A 14,939-nucleotide genomic window follows, 5' to 3' on the forward strand; every position below is an offset into this window, starting at 1 on the left:
GGTACTCATTCATGGTGCCAATTTATTCCTTCAATGTGAGAATGTTGTTTGATATGTTACACCAAGGGTATATGATACTCTTCAATATACTAGAAATATAGAGAAATTTGTTATATATATTCTTTAGAGGCCTTGACATGATAGCATGCAATATATATATAACTACAAACTTTTTAATAAACTTTTATAGCTATAATTTTGTTGTTGTTTTTATACACATAAAGGATTTCATTTGTCATGTTCTGTTCTTTGATATTCCTCATCACACAAGGGAAGAGCTACTAATGTCATCTACCTGGACTTCTGTAAAGCCTTTGACGTGGTTTCCTGCGACATTCCTACCACTTCCCTGAGGAACGTGGTTTTGAAGGATTTACTGTTATTTGGACAAAAGATAGAAACATCCAACAAGTTGCAGTCAACAGCTTATGGTCCAAGTAGAAATCAGTAAGGAGTGTCTGTGTTGAGACCTATACATTAATATCTTCATTAACAAAGTGGAGAGTAAGTGTAAGTACGCCCTAAGCTAGCTTGCTGATGACACCAAGCTGAGTGGTGCAGTTGGTATGCCAGTGGGAGGGGATGTCATTCAGAAGAACCTGGAAAGATTGGAGAGGTGGGCCTGTGTCAACCTCCTGAAGTTCAACAAGGAGAAGTGCAAGGTGCTGCACCTGGGTCAGGGAAATAAAAAGTATCATTATGGTTTGGGGGATGAATGGATTGAGAACAGCCGTGCTGAGAAGTACATGGGTGTATTGGTGTTTGAACACTTGGACGTGAGCTGGCAGGGTGCGCTTGAAGCCCAGAAAACCAAACATATCATGGGCTGCATGAAAAGAAGAGGGAACAGCAGGTCGAGGCAGGTGATCCCCCCTCAACTCTGCTCTTGTGAGACCCCACCTGCCTTGCTGCATCCTGTTCTGGGGCCCACCGTGCAAGAAAGACATAGACCTTTTAGAGTGGCTACAGTGGAGGGCAATGATCAGAGGGAAGAAATAGCTCTCCTACAAAAAAAGGCTGTGAGTGATGCAGTTGTTCAACCTGGAGAAGAGAAGGCTTCAGACAGACTTATTGATTCCTTTCAGTATTTCAAGGGAGCTTATGAGAATGACAGGGTTTGTATTTATTTATTTATTATTATTATTTTTTTAATCATGGCCCAGAGTGACAGGACAAGTTTGGAAAAGTCTGGTGTCAGGAGAAATGATGCAAGTCCTAGGGGATCAATGAGAGAAATGGTGTGAGGTTGGGAAGTGAGGAGCAAGGTTGTCTGTACAGCGTCAAACTTCTACCTGTCCAGACCTCCTTGAGAGACTCTTAGGGCTTTCTGTGTCTTAATAAGCCCCAAGGTGTAGTTGGTGACAATTTTATCACCTTCAGCTCCTGAGAGCAGACTGATGAAATCTCTCAGAAAACCCAAGTCAGAAGCCAAAGTCCAAAGTTCTTCAAAGCACTGATTGGTCCCACTGAGGGTATTACTAACAAAGCCCCATGGACTCCTTAGGGCAGGTAATTGGAGGCCATGATTACAGGTAGGCCAAGGCCCTGTGCAGGTGGTTCTGAGGCTAAGAAAATCTTGTGTTTGTTTCATATAGCAGAAAGGTGAAGTCCTGCTTCCAGGCCTGGGCAGAGAGCTCCTGTCCTCATATGGGGCTCTGGGCTCTTCCGCAGGCAGTGGGATGTGGGGTATGCAGTGACAAGTGAAAGACAATGGTTTGATATCTGGCCTCCGTCACGAGGTGCAAAGAGGAGATGAGGCCCCAGTTGTACTGTCTTGTTACAGTACAATGTCTCCTCACTGGCCTTGGTGGCAGAGAGCTGCCGTAGCCAAAGGGACAAGACCTTTGTTTTCTTGCTAACTCTCTCCTTGCCAGTGCCCTTGTCCATCTCCACCGCTGGCTGTCCTATGCTGTCCCACACCTGTCCCTGTATCCCTGCAGGCTGCAAACATCCATCTTGCTTTCCTACCTTGCTCTAAGCTTGGCATTTCCATAGCTTCATTGATATCTCTACCATCCCTAGTGTTTCTCTCACATGCTGTTTCCAACTAACAAGAAAAGCTCCATCATCTTTCAAACTATCCTTCACAGAGGCACGCTAAATCATCCTTCTTGTTTCCTGTCATCTGACTAGACAGAAAGAACTTCACCATGATCTTCCAAGCCATGCGGCCTTCCTGCTGGCCTTTCAGCTCTTCAGAAAGACACAACTAAGCCACACGCCTGCTATTCCCCAGTCATGTACTCAGGCACAAGACACTTGACAACCCACAGCCAAGGCTGTTACTGCGTGGGCCGTTCAGGTACTTGGGCAGAAGGCATCACACAAGCATGCCAGCCAGGTGCCTTCTGCTGGCCTGTGAGAGATGCTGGGAGATGTGAGCCATCTCACATCTGCCTCACATCATGGGAGAAAAGCCCATCTGCCAGCCAGGAGGTGAGGGATGAACTGGCAGACACTTCAGAAAGATGGGACCTCCCAGTGCCTTGCCCAGCCATGCTCCTGCTGCTGGCCTATCAGCTCCAGAGGCAGAAGTTACCTCACAGTCCCCACCAAAACCACATCTTTCCTACTGGATTCAAAGTTTCTTATGCACAATCAACACCTTATAGGAACGTACCTACCGGGCAGCCTCCTTGACGCCCAATACCCACCAGATAAAAGCAGGTTTTTTTTTTTTTTTTTTTTAATTGTTTTCATCCTACAAGGCCATGCATCTCCTGATGGCCTTTCAGCTTCTCTGATGGGCAGGAGAGAGCGTTCTGCAACCTCTATTTGGTAGTAGAGCAGAAATGACCTCAAAATAAATAATCATGCCATCTTCATGTCAGAGCGTTATCAGTTCCTTCTGCACTACTAAAATGACACACGCATACACCAGCCATGTGCCTGAAGGGGGCCTATCAGGCCCTCAGGCAGAAGTGCCCTGACACCCACCTGTAGAGCCATGGGCCTCCTGCTGCCTCCTGAGATCCTGAGGCACAGCTGACCTCAGCAGAGCATCCCCACCCATCACCTCCTTGAGTCCTGTGACCTGACCAGATCCATGTCACCTCACCTGCCTCCTCCAAGACCAAGTGACGGCCGCAGGACCTCTCAAGCCCTTCTCAGCCTCATGGGGTCAAGCCACTTCAGTTTTGTGATAAGAGTGCAGGAACGAGGGATTTGAGGATTAGGAGTTCTTTTTGCATTCCATGTTTACAGATCAGACAGAGTCTTAGAGGGAGGCTTTCGTGTTCTGCTTTGGGTGGCCAGTCAGTGTTTAGTGTAAGGGCTAGATTTTTGGTTAGATTTTTTGTTTGTTTATTTGTTTTTCTGGTGTATTACTGGGTGAGGGCTGGTGTTAAGGCTGGCAATCTAATGCTAGTGATTAAAGGCTAGGGATTAGTGAGAGTTAAGACTAACGGTTACAGGTAACATGTCTGGGGTTTGACTTCAAGGTAGGATTTGAGGATGGGGATTAGAGCAATGGAATCCTTCCAGGCTGAGGGATAGTATTTAGAGTAGCTGTAGGTTTTAAGGTTATTGGTTAGAAATATTAGCAGGACATAACATGAATATTTTCCCAGTGAGTGTTGCAGAAGCAGCAGCCTTACCTGAACCTCTCTCACCTCCTCCTAATCTTTTCTTTCTCTTAGCAAAGCCCCTCTTCTCTGTCCCAAATCTCTCACCGTTATTCACCCAGCTTCCCCCTGGCCTCCCCTAATGTGTCAGCCTGTTGGGGGCAGCTTTCTGATGGCCTTTATGACCTCAGAGGCTCTGCCTCCCTGCTGTTGGCCAGTCAGGTGCTGGGACAGAAGTGACCTCACAACCAGCATCCACAGGGCTACAAGGAGCTGTTGTGCTCGGGAGTCCTCTTCCCAGCCCAAAAGCAGCAAATGGAGAAGTGAAGGAGTGGAGGTCAGTGGCAGTGTCTCTGCTGCTGCCATCTGCAAATTACCTCACCTCTGCACCTGCTCCTTGTGGAAGGGACACACAAGGCTCACTGTGTCAAACTTATTTCCAATGTCAGGAGATGTTTTGGGCTGATTCACTCGAGACAGTTTATGAAATTTCACCAGAGGTGTAATAACTACTTCAGAAGACTGCTTCCCGATGCCTTGTGCTTTCCTTGGAGCTGTAGAGCTCTCCTTTGCCTGTTCCCAGCCAGATTTAGTACTTTATCTCTGGGTTGCTCCACCTTGGACATGCTCGTGCACTGTGGGTGGGCTCCATGCCCTGCTGACTCTCTGACACACACTGTCCCTGCCAATCCCCTGGCCTCTCCTGACAGCTCCTGCTTCCTTCCAGAAAGAAGCCCGCCTGCCATCAGCCCAGTTGCATGCTGTGGACACAGGCTGGTGAAGTCACGATATCCATGGGTGCAGGGCAGCAGCAGGCAATTCCAGAATCAACCCTCCTGAATCAACCCTGACTAAATCCTGATCCTGGGACTCTAATCTCATCCCCATGAGCCCACAGAGAAACAAGCAAAGCAAGGAGCCTCCTTTGAGTCCATCCCTTTGAAATATCCATGAGAGCAGCTCTGGGAGAAGAGCTGAGCCTTCAGGCACTGCCCTCAGCACATCCCCTTTTATACTGGAGATGCTGGTGTGGAGCCAGCTGTGTTAGAGAAGTGCCCCTGGCCTGTCCCTGCCTGTGGACACAGGACTGCCACACAGCAGCACGGTGAGCAAGCGACAAGAGCAATCAGCCGTCACAGCAACACAAGGACTCTGAAGGAGAACGAGAAGTGAAATGGAGAGCAGCTTGGGAAAGACCGAGACCTGGGGCTCCCTGGAAGTGCTGCTGTGCCAGGATTCTTTTTCCCTCCACCTCTGTATACAGCCAAGAGCCCCTGCAGCTCTACCACAGGTCTCTGAGGAAGAATCTCAGGCAAGCAAGTCACTGCAGGCGTCTTTCTTATATTTAAATACAAAGAGAGCCTGCTTCTTCATTTACACCAAGCCTCTGAGTCAAACAAAACAGAAAAACTTTTAAATAGAAGGGGATGAAGAAAAAACATACTTTGGAGAAAACACTACTGGAAGAAAATAAAGAAGAAATACACACACACCCCAAAAATAAAATAAAATAAAATAAAATAAAATAAAATAAAATAAAATAATAACAAAATCTGGACTTATAATGAGTTACATTATGATTAATATGCAGAAGATAATACGCAATTTATTTGTTCTGAAAATCATCCAGTCATCAATTTCCACACTGAACCTTTTAGCTCCTGATTCCTCATGCTGTAGATGAGGGGGTTCACTGATGGAGGTACCACCGAGTACAGAACTGCCAACAAAATATTCAGGGATGAGGAGGACATGGAGGGAGGCTTCAGGTAGGCAAATATGTCAGTGATGATGAACAGCGAGACCACGGCCAGGTGAGGGAGGCATGTGGAAAAGGCTTTGTGCCGTCCACGCTGTGAGGGGATCCTCAGCACGGCCCTGAAGATCTGCACGTAGGACACCACAAGGAAAACAAAACAGCCAGATGCTAAAACAGCACTAACCACAAGAAGCCCAGCTTCTCTGAGGTAGGCATCGGAGCAGGAGAGCTTGAGGATCTGGGGAATTTCACAGAAGAACTGGTCCAGGGCATTGCCTTGGCAGAGGGGGAGGGAAAAGGTATTGGCAGTGTGCAGCACAGCATAGAGAAAAGTACTGCCCCAGGCAGCTGCTGCCATATTGACACAAGTTCTACTGTCCATTATTGTCCCGTAGTGCAGGGGTTTGCAGATGGCAACATAGCGGTCATAAGCCATGACGGTGAGAATATAAAACTCTGCTGCTACAAACATAACAAAGAAGAAGACCTGGGTAGTGCAACCTGCATAGGAGATGGTCCTGGTGTCCCAGAGGGAATTGGCCATGGCTTTGGGGACAATGGTTGAGATGGAGCCCATGTCGAGGAGGGCGAGGTTGAGGAGGAAGAAGTACATGGGGGTGTGGAGGTGGTGGTCGCAGGCAACGGCTATGAGGATGAGGCCGTTGCCCAGGAGGGCAGCCAGATAGATGCCCAGAAAGATCCCAAAGTGCAGGAGCTGCAGCTTGCGCGTGTCTGCGAATGGCAGGAGGAGGAACTCATTGGGGAAGCTGCTGTTGGACATTTGCTGCCTCAGGGCATAGTTGGCTGTCCATGGTGGGAAAGACAGGGAAAAGTTAGAGAGACATCTCTGAGCTAAACCAATATGTATTCTGTTTTATCGAAACCTCCTCAGCAAGACAGACTCCTACTTCCCTTTGAGGAAGATGTTCTTTTGCCTCGAGTTTCCCGTTTTACTTCCTAAGGGCAAATAGGAACCAGAGAGATCTTCTCTGGGCTCATCCAGAATCAGTACTGCCCTAGACCAGCTGCTAAATACCACTGGGGATAGATCTCAGGTGCCCACTGGCCAGAGGCATCTGCCTATTTTGGGTGCTGAGCAGGACATCCAACAAACCTTCAGGAAAAAACGAAGGTGTTGTTGGTGTTGTATGCAGGCTAAAGAGCGTAGAGTAAAAATGTGAGGTTCCTCACAGACCTACAGATCCCTTTGAGTGTCATGGTCTAACAGCCTCAGTGACTGACACAACCTGACAACTCCATTAGCATTCCCCTGACTGCTATTCAGGGCAGGAAAGCGAAAGCAGAGACCCCAGATGGTGCCTTCCCTGGAGGTAATGCAGGAGTTGGCCTTCTCTGTCAAGAATCACACCCAGACTTATCTTGTGGGTGCTGTGGAGCTGTGAGCTGCCTACACCAGGCAGCAGCCTCTGGGCACCAGCAGGACCCTGCCCTGCCCTGCCCTGATGGGGAGGATCCTTCCACCACAGCTTCTCCCCACAGTGACCTGGGCAGCTCCCTGGGCAGGCTGAGTGCTGAGCCTGGCAGGCGGCAGAGGCCCTGCCCCGGCACACAGCCCCTGGGGCACAGCAGGGACCCTGCTCTGCACCACAGCCCTGGGCACTCCTGCCTGCACCCCAGCTGCACAGCCTGCAGCTGGCCCCATGAGGAGGAACCTTCATGTCCTGTCCTTCTGACAGCTTTAGCAGGTAATCCCTGCTCTGGAGGTTTTCATTTCTCTACAGCAGAGAAAGCAGAGTCCTCCTGAAAGATCCCAGAGGCTGTGGGATTTGCCTGCAAATCCGAATATGGCAACAGGAACAACAGCTGCGCTGCCCTGCAGCCAGAGACTTACCCTGTTCAGGGCTGGGAAGATTTCTCCAACACTGAGCTCTCAGCAGTCCCCCTCCACACTGCCTTTAATATCTCCCTCCCTTCTCTCAGCCGCCCTTGTCCCCTGCAGGCAGTGCCCCCAGCCCTGCTGCGCTGTGCAGAGGAGCTGCTCCTGGGCAGAGCTGTCTCTCTGCAGTGCTGCCTGCTTGCCAGGAGCTCCCATTGGGCCCGGGAACCCGGCCCAGCTCAGCAGCACAGGGAGCTCTTGACAAGTCCCTGGGCCTCCAGGGGAATGGACTTTGAAACAGACTGAAGCAATCACTGATTGTCCTTTTGTCAGCTACGGAGAGACACCTACTTCCAGTGTTATCTTTTCTCCTAGTTCAAAGAAAGAGTTCGTTATGAGAATCATCTTTTCCTGTGCTGTTAGAGAGGACCCCCACAAATTGCCAGGCAGGTGCATCCCATCTCTTCCAGGCACTTGTTATCCAGGGGGAAGAAAGATTTCACAGCAACTGAAATCCTTCTGTCTACACCAACTGCATTACCAATTGTTGGCCTGCAGGCTCATACAGTCATGGATTCTCCTCATCTTTCTCCTGTTTTTCTGTTAAGACGACGGGGTGTGGGGTGGTGGGGATTGGGGCGTTGTCAGGGAGGTAGAGAAGGGGGAAGCAGACCTCACCAGTTACACTGATTAATGATCACAGAATCACAGAATCATCTAGGTTGGAAGAGACCTCCAAGATCACCTAGTCCAACCTATGACCTAACACTGACAAGTCCTCCACTAAACCATATCTCTAAGCTCTATATCTGAACATCTTTTAAAGACCTCCAGGGATGGTGAGTCAACCACTTCCCTGGGCAGCCCATTCCAATACCTAACAACCCTTTCAGTAAAGCAGTTCTTCCTAATATCCAACCTAAACCTCCCCTGGCACAGCTTTTGCCCATTCCCCCTCATCCTGTCACCAGGCACATGGGAGAATAGACCAACCTCCACCTTGCTACAGCCTCCTTTAAGGTATCTGTAGAGTGTGACAAGGTCGCCCCTGAGCCTCCTCTTCTCCAGACTGAACAATCCCAACTCCCTCAGCTGCTCTCGTAAGACTTGTTCTCCAGACCCGTCACCAGCTTTGTTTCCCTTCTCTGGACTTGCTCGAGCACTTCAATGTCCCTCTTGCAGCGAGGGGCCCAAAACTGAACACAGTACTCAAGGGGTGGCCTCACCAGAGCCGCGTACAGGGGGACAATCACTTCCCTAGTCCTGCTGACCACAGTGTTTCTGATACAAGCCAGGATGCTGTTGGCCTTCTTGGCCACCTGAGCACACTGCTGGCTCATATTCAGCTGACTACCAATACTCCCAGATTCTTCTCTGCCAGGCAGCTTTCCAACCATTCATCTCCCAGCCTGTAGCGCTGCTTGGGGTTGTTGTGCCTCAAGTGCAGGACCCAGAACTTGGCCTTTTTGAACTTCATACAGTTGGCCTCAGCCCATCGGTCCAGCCTATCCAGATCCTCCCGCAGAGCCTTCCTACCCTCGAGCAGATCAACACATGCACCTAACTTGGTGTCATCTTCAAACTTACTGAGGGTGTACTCGATCCCCTCATCCAGTTCATCGATAAAGATATTAAAGAGAACTGGCCCTAATACTGAGCCCTGGGGGACTCCACTAGTGACCGGCCTGCAACTGGATTTGACTCCATTCACCACGGCTCTTTGGGCCCGGCTACCGAGCCAGTTTCTAACCCAATGAAGTATACACCAGTCCAAGCCAAGAACAGGCAGTTTCTTGAGGAGAATGCTGTGGGAAAGGGTGTCAAAAGCCTTACTGAAGTCAAGGTAGATCACATCCACAGCCTTTCCCTCATCCACTAAGCGCGTCACTTTGTCATAAAAGGAGATCAGGTTCGTCAAGCAGGACCTGCCTTTCATAAACCCATGCTGACTGGGCCTGATCGCCTGGTTGCCCTGCAAGTGCCACGTGATATCACCCAAGATAACCTGTTCCATGAGCTTCCTTGGCACTGAGGTCAAACTAACAGGTCTATATTTTCCCAGGTCTACCCTCCAGTCCTTCTTGTAGATGGGCATGACATTTGCTAGCCACCAGTCAACTGGGACCTCCCCTGATAGCCAGGAATGCTGATAAAAGATTGAAAGCGGCTTGGCCAGCTCTTCCGCCACTTCTCTCAGCACCCTCGGGTGGATTCCATCCAGCCCCATCAACTTGTGTACATCTAAGTGCTCTAGCAGGTCACCAACCATTTCCTCGTGGGTTGTGAGGGCCACATTCTGCTCCCCATCCCCTTCCACCAGCGCAGGGTACTGGGTATTCAGAGAACAACTGGTTTTGCTGCTAAAGACTGAGGCAAAAAAGGCATTAAGCACCTCAGCCTTTTCCTCATCTCTTGCCGCTAAGTTTCCCCCTGCATCCAGTAAAGGATGGAGATTCTCCTTAGTCCTCCTTTTTGTGTTTATGTATTTATAAAAACATTTTCTGTTGTCTTTAACAGCAGCAGCCAGACTGAGCTCCAGATGAGCTTTGGCCTTTCTAATTTTGTCCCTACATATCCTTACAACATCCTTATAATCCTTCTGAGTGGCCTGCCCCCTTTTCCAAAGATCATAAACCCTCCTTTTTTCCCTAAGCTCTAGCCACAGCTCTCTGATCAGCCAGGCCGGTCTTCTTCCACACCCTCTCGTCTCTGGGCATGTGGGGACAGTCTGCTCCTGAACCTTTAAGATTTCCTTCTTGAGGAGTGCCCAGCCTTGCTGGACTCCTCTGCCCTTCAGAACTGCCTCCCAAGGCACTCTGCCAACCGGCGTCCTGAACAGCTTGAAGTCTGCTCTCCGGAAGTCCAAGACAGCAGTTTTATTGGTCCCCCTCCTGACTTCGCCAAGAATAGAGAATTCTACCATTTCGTGATCACTCTGCCCAAGACAGCTCCCACCCACCACATCTCCCACCAGTCCTTCTCTGTTTGTGAACAGCAGGTCTAGCTGGACACCTCCCCTGGTAGGCTCACTAACCAGCTGCATCAGGAAACTATCTTCCACGCTCTCCAGAAACCTCCTAGACTGTTTACTCTGAGCTGTATTGCATGTCCAGGATACGTCTGGGAAGTCCCCCATGAGGGCAAGAGCCGACGATTTTGCAACTTTTGCCGGCTGCCTGTAGAACTACTCATCCGTCTCCTCATCCTGGTTCGGCGGTCTGTAACAGACCCCCACCTGGATGCTTGCTTTGTTGGCCTTCCCACTGATCCTATCCCATAGGGACTCAACCTTACCATTCCCAGACTCAGTCTCAAGTTCCACAACGTCAAAACACTCTCTAATATAGAGAACCATACCACCACCCCTTTTGTGCTGGCTGTCCTTTCTGAAGAGCCTATAGCCTGTCATTGCCGCACACTAGTCATGGGATTGGTCCCACCCTGTTTCAGTGACAGCAACCAACTCAGACCTAGCCTGGTGCACAATGGCTTCCAGCTCCTCCTGTTTGTTGCCCATGCTGTGCGCATTAGTGTAGATGCACTTCATCTGGGCCATTGCTTTCTCCCCCAGCCCAGACATTGTTCTCTCTGACACACCTCTAATGATTCTTATTCCCTCCCTGTCTCCCTTCCTACCTAGTTTAAAGCCCTCTCAATGAGCCCTGCCAGCTCCTGCACTAGTGTCTGTTTTCCCCTTCGAGACAGGTGGGACCCATCTGCAGTTAGTGGGCCAGGTGCCGAGTAAAGTGTCCTGTGGTCAAAAAAACCAAAATTTCTGTGTTGGCACCAGCCTCTGAGCCACCTGTTCAGGTGGGCTTTCCGGGTCCTCTCTGTACCCCTCCCTGCCACTGTAGGGATGGAGGAAAGTATGACCTGTACTCCCGCTCCATCTATTAATCATTGCAGTCCCCTAAAGTCCCGTTTGATAGCCCTCAAGCTTCTCTCTTCAGTATCACCTCTTCCAGCCTGGACTATCAAAAGAGGATAGTAATCAAAGGGGCGAACCAGGTTAGGAAGCTTTCTGGCAATGTCCCTGACCCTGGCCCCAGGGAGGCAACAGACTTCTCTACGGGTAGGGTCAGGCTGACAAATAGGGCCCTCTGTTCCACTGAGAAGGGGTCAGCCTCTTCTCTCAGATAACTAATGATAGGACTCAAGGAACTGGCCACTAGTTGCACCTGGGAAGATTTAGATTAGATATCAGGAAAACCTTTTTCTCTCAAAGAGTGGTCAGGCACTGGAACGGCCTTCCCAGGGAGGTGGTGGAGTCCCCGTCCCTGGCGGTGTCCAAGAAGCACCTGTATGAATTGCTACGAGGTATGATTTAGTAGCTTAGGGGGCAGTATTAGTGATAGGAGGATGGTTGGAATAGATGACCTTGTAGGTTCTTTCCAACCCTGTGTTCTTATGATTCTATGATTAATGGTAAGAAGTAATGTGTTTGGGGTTTGACTTCAAGTTAGGAAATGAGGTTGGGAATTAGAGCAACAGATGCTTTTCAGGGTGAGAGAGAGCATTTAGGGTAGCACTAGATTTTCAGGTTGCTAGATAGAAATATTTCCAGGACATAACATAAATATTTTCCCAGTGAGTGTTGAAGAAGCATCAGCCTTACCCGAAAACCCTCTTACCTCTTCCAAATCTTTCCTTTCTCTTAGCAAAGCCCCTCTTCTCTGTCCCAAATCTCCCACCATTATTCACCCAGCTTTCCCCTGGCCTCCCCTAATGTGTCACCCTGTTGGGGGCAGCTTTCTGATGGCCTTTATGACCTCAGAGGCTCTGCCTCCCTGCTGTTGGCCAGCCAGGCTCTGGGACAGAAGTGACCTCATAGCCAGCATCCACAGGGCTACAAGGAGCTGTTGTGCTCAGAAGGCATCTTCCCAGCCCACCCAGGAGCAGTGGGTGCAGGGAATGCCCTGCACAATCCCTCAGGTACTCTGCCTGCCAACCAGCTCATGCTTCAGAAGGCCTTCCACATATGTAGACTCACATTTCCCCATGTAGCCTTTAGTAACTCAAGGGCATACTGAAGGCAATGGCCACCTCTGTGTGGAAAATTGAATCAAGAACTGAATACATATTTTAGGAAAATGTTGAGAACTCTGCAGAGAAGGAGTTGCTGTGAAAGTCATGATGACTAGCATTGGTCATATCCATATCCAGTGAACAAGGGCCCAGCCCAGACTGCTCTGTGATTCCGCCAAGCCTCTCCCAGGAGGCCAGCCCAGCCCAGCCCCTCCCCAGCTCTCCACACCTCCCTGTCCTCTCCCCAACCCAGCCCAGCCCAGCAGAGCAGCCCAGGCTGGGATGGCCCCAAAGCAGCAAATGGAGAAGCGGAGGTCAGTGGCAGTGCCTCTGCTGCTGCTATCTGCAGGGGACTCCCCACCCCCAGGCAGCCTGCAGTCCCCCAGGCCAGTCCCACTCCCCAGCACAGCACAGCACCACACTGCTGGCCCTGGGGCTCCTCAGGCAGCACCACTGCACACACACAGTGCCCTGCTCTGCTCCCGGGACACCCCATGTCCCACACAGACTTGCCCCAGGCCAGCACATCTGCTCAGGCCAGCCATTCCTACAGCCCCTGCCCATGCTGCCCACAGCCCCCGAGCTGGCGGTGCTGCTCTGCAGAGTGATGGGGCTGTGATGCACAGGGACGTGGGGGCACTCTGCAGGGCCGTGCTGGTCAGGCTGGGAAGGCAGAGCCAGGTGGTGGGGGGCACTGCCACTGACTGCCTCCCACACAAGTGGTTCTTTGGCCATGGAGGGTGCGCACAGATAGCCGGCCTTCTTCAGAGTCAAAGACTTATGGAATAGCCTGAGCTGGAAGGGACCCACCAGGATCATCTAGTCCAACTCATTTCCAATGTCAGGAGAAGTTTTGGGGTGATTCACTCGATCCAGACTATGAAATTTCACTGATTGAATAACTAATAATTTTCCCAGTGCTTTTCCCATTTCCTGGTGTTGCAGAGCTCTGCTTTGTCTGTGGAACGCAAATAATGATCATATTTCTCTCTGGACTACCTTATCATCAGTAAAAATGTAAAAGTAAAGATAAAAGGAAAACAAAACAAAAACAATATCTCGGTCTGTAATGAGTTGCATTATCAGTGATATGCGGAGGACAGGAATTTTATTGATTCTGAAAAACACGCAGACAACAGTTTCCACACTGCATCCTTCAGCACCTGATTCCTCATGCTGTAGATGAGGGGGTTCACTGCTGGAGTCAACACTGAGTACATAACTGCCAACAAAATATTCAGGGATGAGGAGGACATGGAGGGGGGTCTCAAGTAGGCAAATGTGCCAGTGCTGATGTACAGGGAGACTATGGCAAGGTGAGGGAGGCATGTGGAAAAGGCTTTGTGCCGTCCAGGCTCAGAAGATATCCTCAGCACAGCCCTGAAGATCTGCATGTAGGAGTACAGAATGAAAAGAAAACACGCTAAAAGTGAACATGCAGTAAAAACAATATGCCCAGGTTCTCTGAGGTAGGCATCTGAGGAGGAGAGCTTGAGGATCTGGGGAATTTCACAGAAGAACTGGTCCAGGGCATTGCCTTGGCAGAGGGGGAGGGAAAAGGTACTGGCAGTGTGCAGCACAACATGGAGAAACCCACTACCCCAAGCAGCTGCTGCCATGTTGACACAGGTTTTGCCACTTATGATGGTCCCGTATTGCAGGGGTTTGCAGATGGCAATGTAGCGGTCATAGGCCATGATGGTGAGAAGGTAAAACTCTGCTGGAATAAAGACAGCAAATATAAAGACCTGGGCAGCACATCCTGATAAGGAGATGGACTTGGTGTCCCAGAGGGAATTGGCCATGGCTTTGGGGAGTGTGATGGAGATGCAGCCGATGTCGATGAGGGCGAGAATGAGGAGGAAGAAGTACATGGGGGTGTGGAGGTGGTGGTCGCAGGCTACAGCTGTGAGGATGAGGCCGTTGCCCAGGAGGGCAGCCAGGTAGATGCCCAGGAAGAGCCCGAAGTGCAGGGGCTGCAGCTCACGTGTGTCTGCGAATGGGAGGAGGAGGAACTCGTTGGGGAAGGTGATGTTGGACATTTGCTTCCTCAGGGCATGGTTGGCTGTCCATGGGGGAATAGACGGTGACAAGATAGAGAGACTTTTCCGGGGAAAACCTAAACCATATTTCACAGAAACCTCCTCACCAAGACTGCATCCTCACTGCATCTTCATCTGAAGAAGACTTGCTCCTGCCTGGAGCTCTGGGTTTCTCTGCCTAAGGGTGCCACAGAGACCATGCAGATCCTCTGTAGACTCAGCAGGAGTCAGTACTGCCATACAGTATATGGTAAAGAGCACCAGGGATGGATCTCAGGCGTCCACTGGCCAGAGGCATCTCCCTACTTAAAGGTGCTGAGAGGGAGTTCCAACAATCCCACAAGAAACAATGAAGGTGGTGTTGGTGCTATCTGTAGGTTAAAGAGCGTGGAGCGAGTTTGTGAGGTTCCTCAAAGACCTACAGGTCTCTTTCAGTGAAATGCTCTTTGAGTTTCAGTCTCTTCTACAAACCTGACAACACCATTATCATCCCGACTGCCCTCCAGCAGCAGGAAGATTAAAGCAGAGACCTCAGAGACTGCCTTCCCTTCAGGTACAGGAGGTGTTGTTCTTGCCTTTCAAGAATCTCCCCCAGATATGCCCTGGGGGTGCTGTTGAGCTCTGAGCAGCCTGCCCCAGGCAGTAGCATCTGGGCTCCAGCAGGTCTCTGACCTGCCCTGCCCTGCCCTGCTGGGGGGCTCCTTCCACCCACA

General features: G+C 50.3%; 2 protein-coding genes across 2 annotated transcripts; both read right to left on the reverse strand.

Moving 5' to 3' along the window:
- Positions 1-4,876: 4,876 nt before the first annotated feature.
- LOC310887881 (olfactory receptor 14C36-like) lies at positions 4,877-6,534 on the reverse strand. Its single transcript, XM_083814057.1, has one exon. It carries the CDS (start codon positions 6,101-6,103, stop codon positions 5,186-5,188), a length of 918 nt encoding a protein of 305 aa, XP_083670183.1. The 5' UTR covers positions 6,104-6,534; the 3' UTR covers positions 4,877-5,185.
- A 6,732-nt stretch (positions 6,535-13,266) lies between these two features.
- LOC310887773 (olfactory receptor 14I1-like) lies at positions 13,267-14,558 on the reverse strand (the record flags this gene model as incomplete). The annotated part of the gene is made up of 2 exons (XM_083813940.1): positions 13,878-14,558; positions 13,267-13,796 (listed from the first exon to the last, which is right to left on the reverse strand). Exons 1-2 carry the CDS (start codon positions 14,224-14,226, stop codon positions 13,267-13,269), a joined length of 879 nt encoding a protein of 292 aa, XP_083670066.1. The 5' UTR covers positions 14,227-14,558.
- Between the last annotated feature and the right edge of the window lie 381 nt (positions 14,559-14,939).

This window comes from Anser anser (assembly GCF_964211835.1).
Source record: "Anser anser genome assembly, chromosome: 29".
Taxonomy (NCBI): domain Eukaryota; kingdom Metazoa; phylum Chordata; class Aves; order Anseriformes; family Anatidae; genus Anser; species Anser anser.

Coding starts and splice junctions, on each gene's coding strand:
- LOC310887881 (XM_083814057.1), bottom strand. CDS start 6,103: ATGTCCAACAGCAGCTTCCCCAATGAGTTCCTCCTCCTGCCATTCGCA.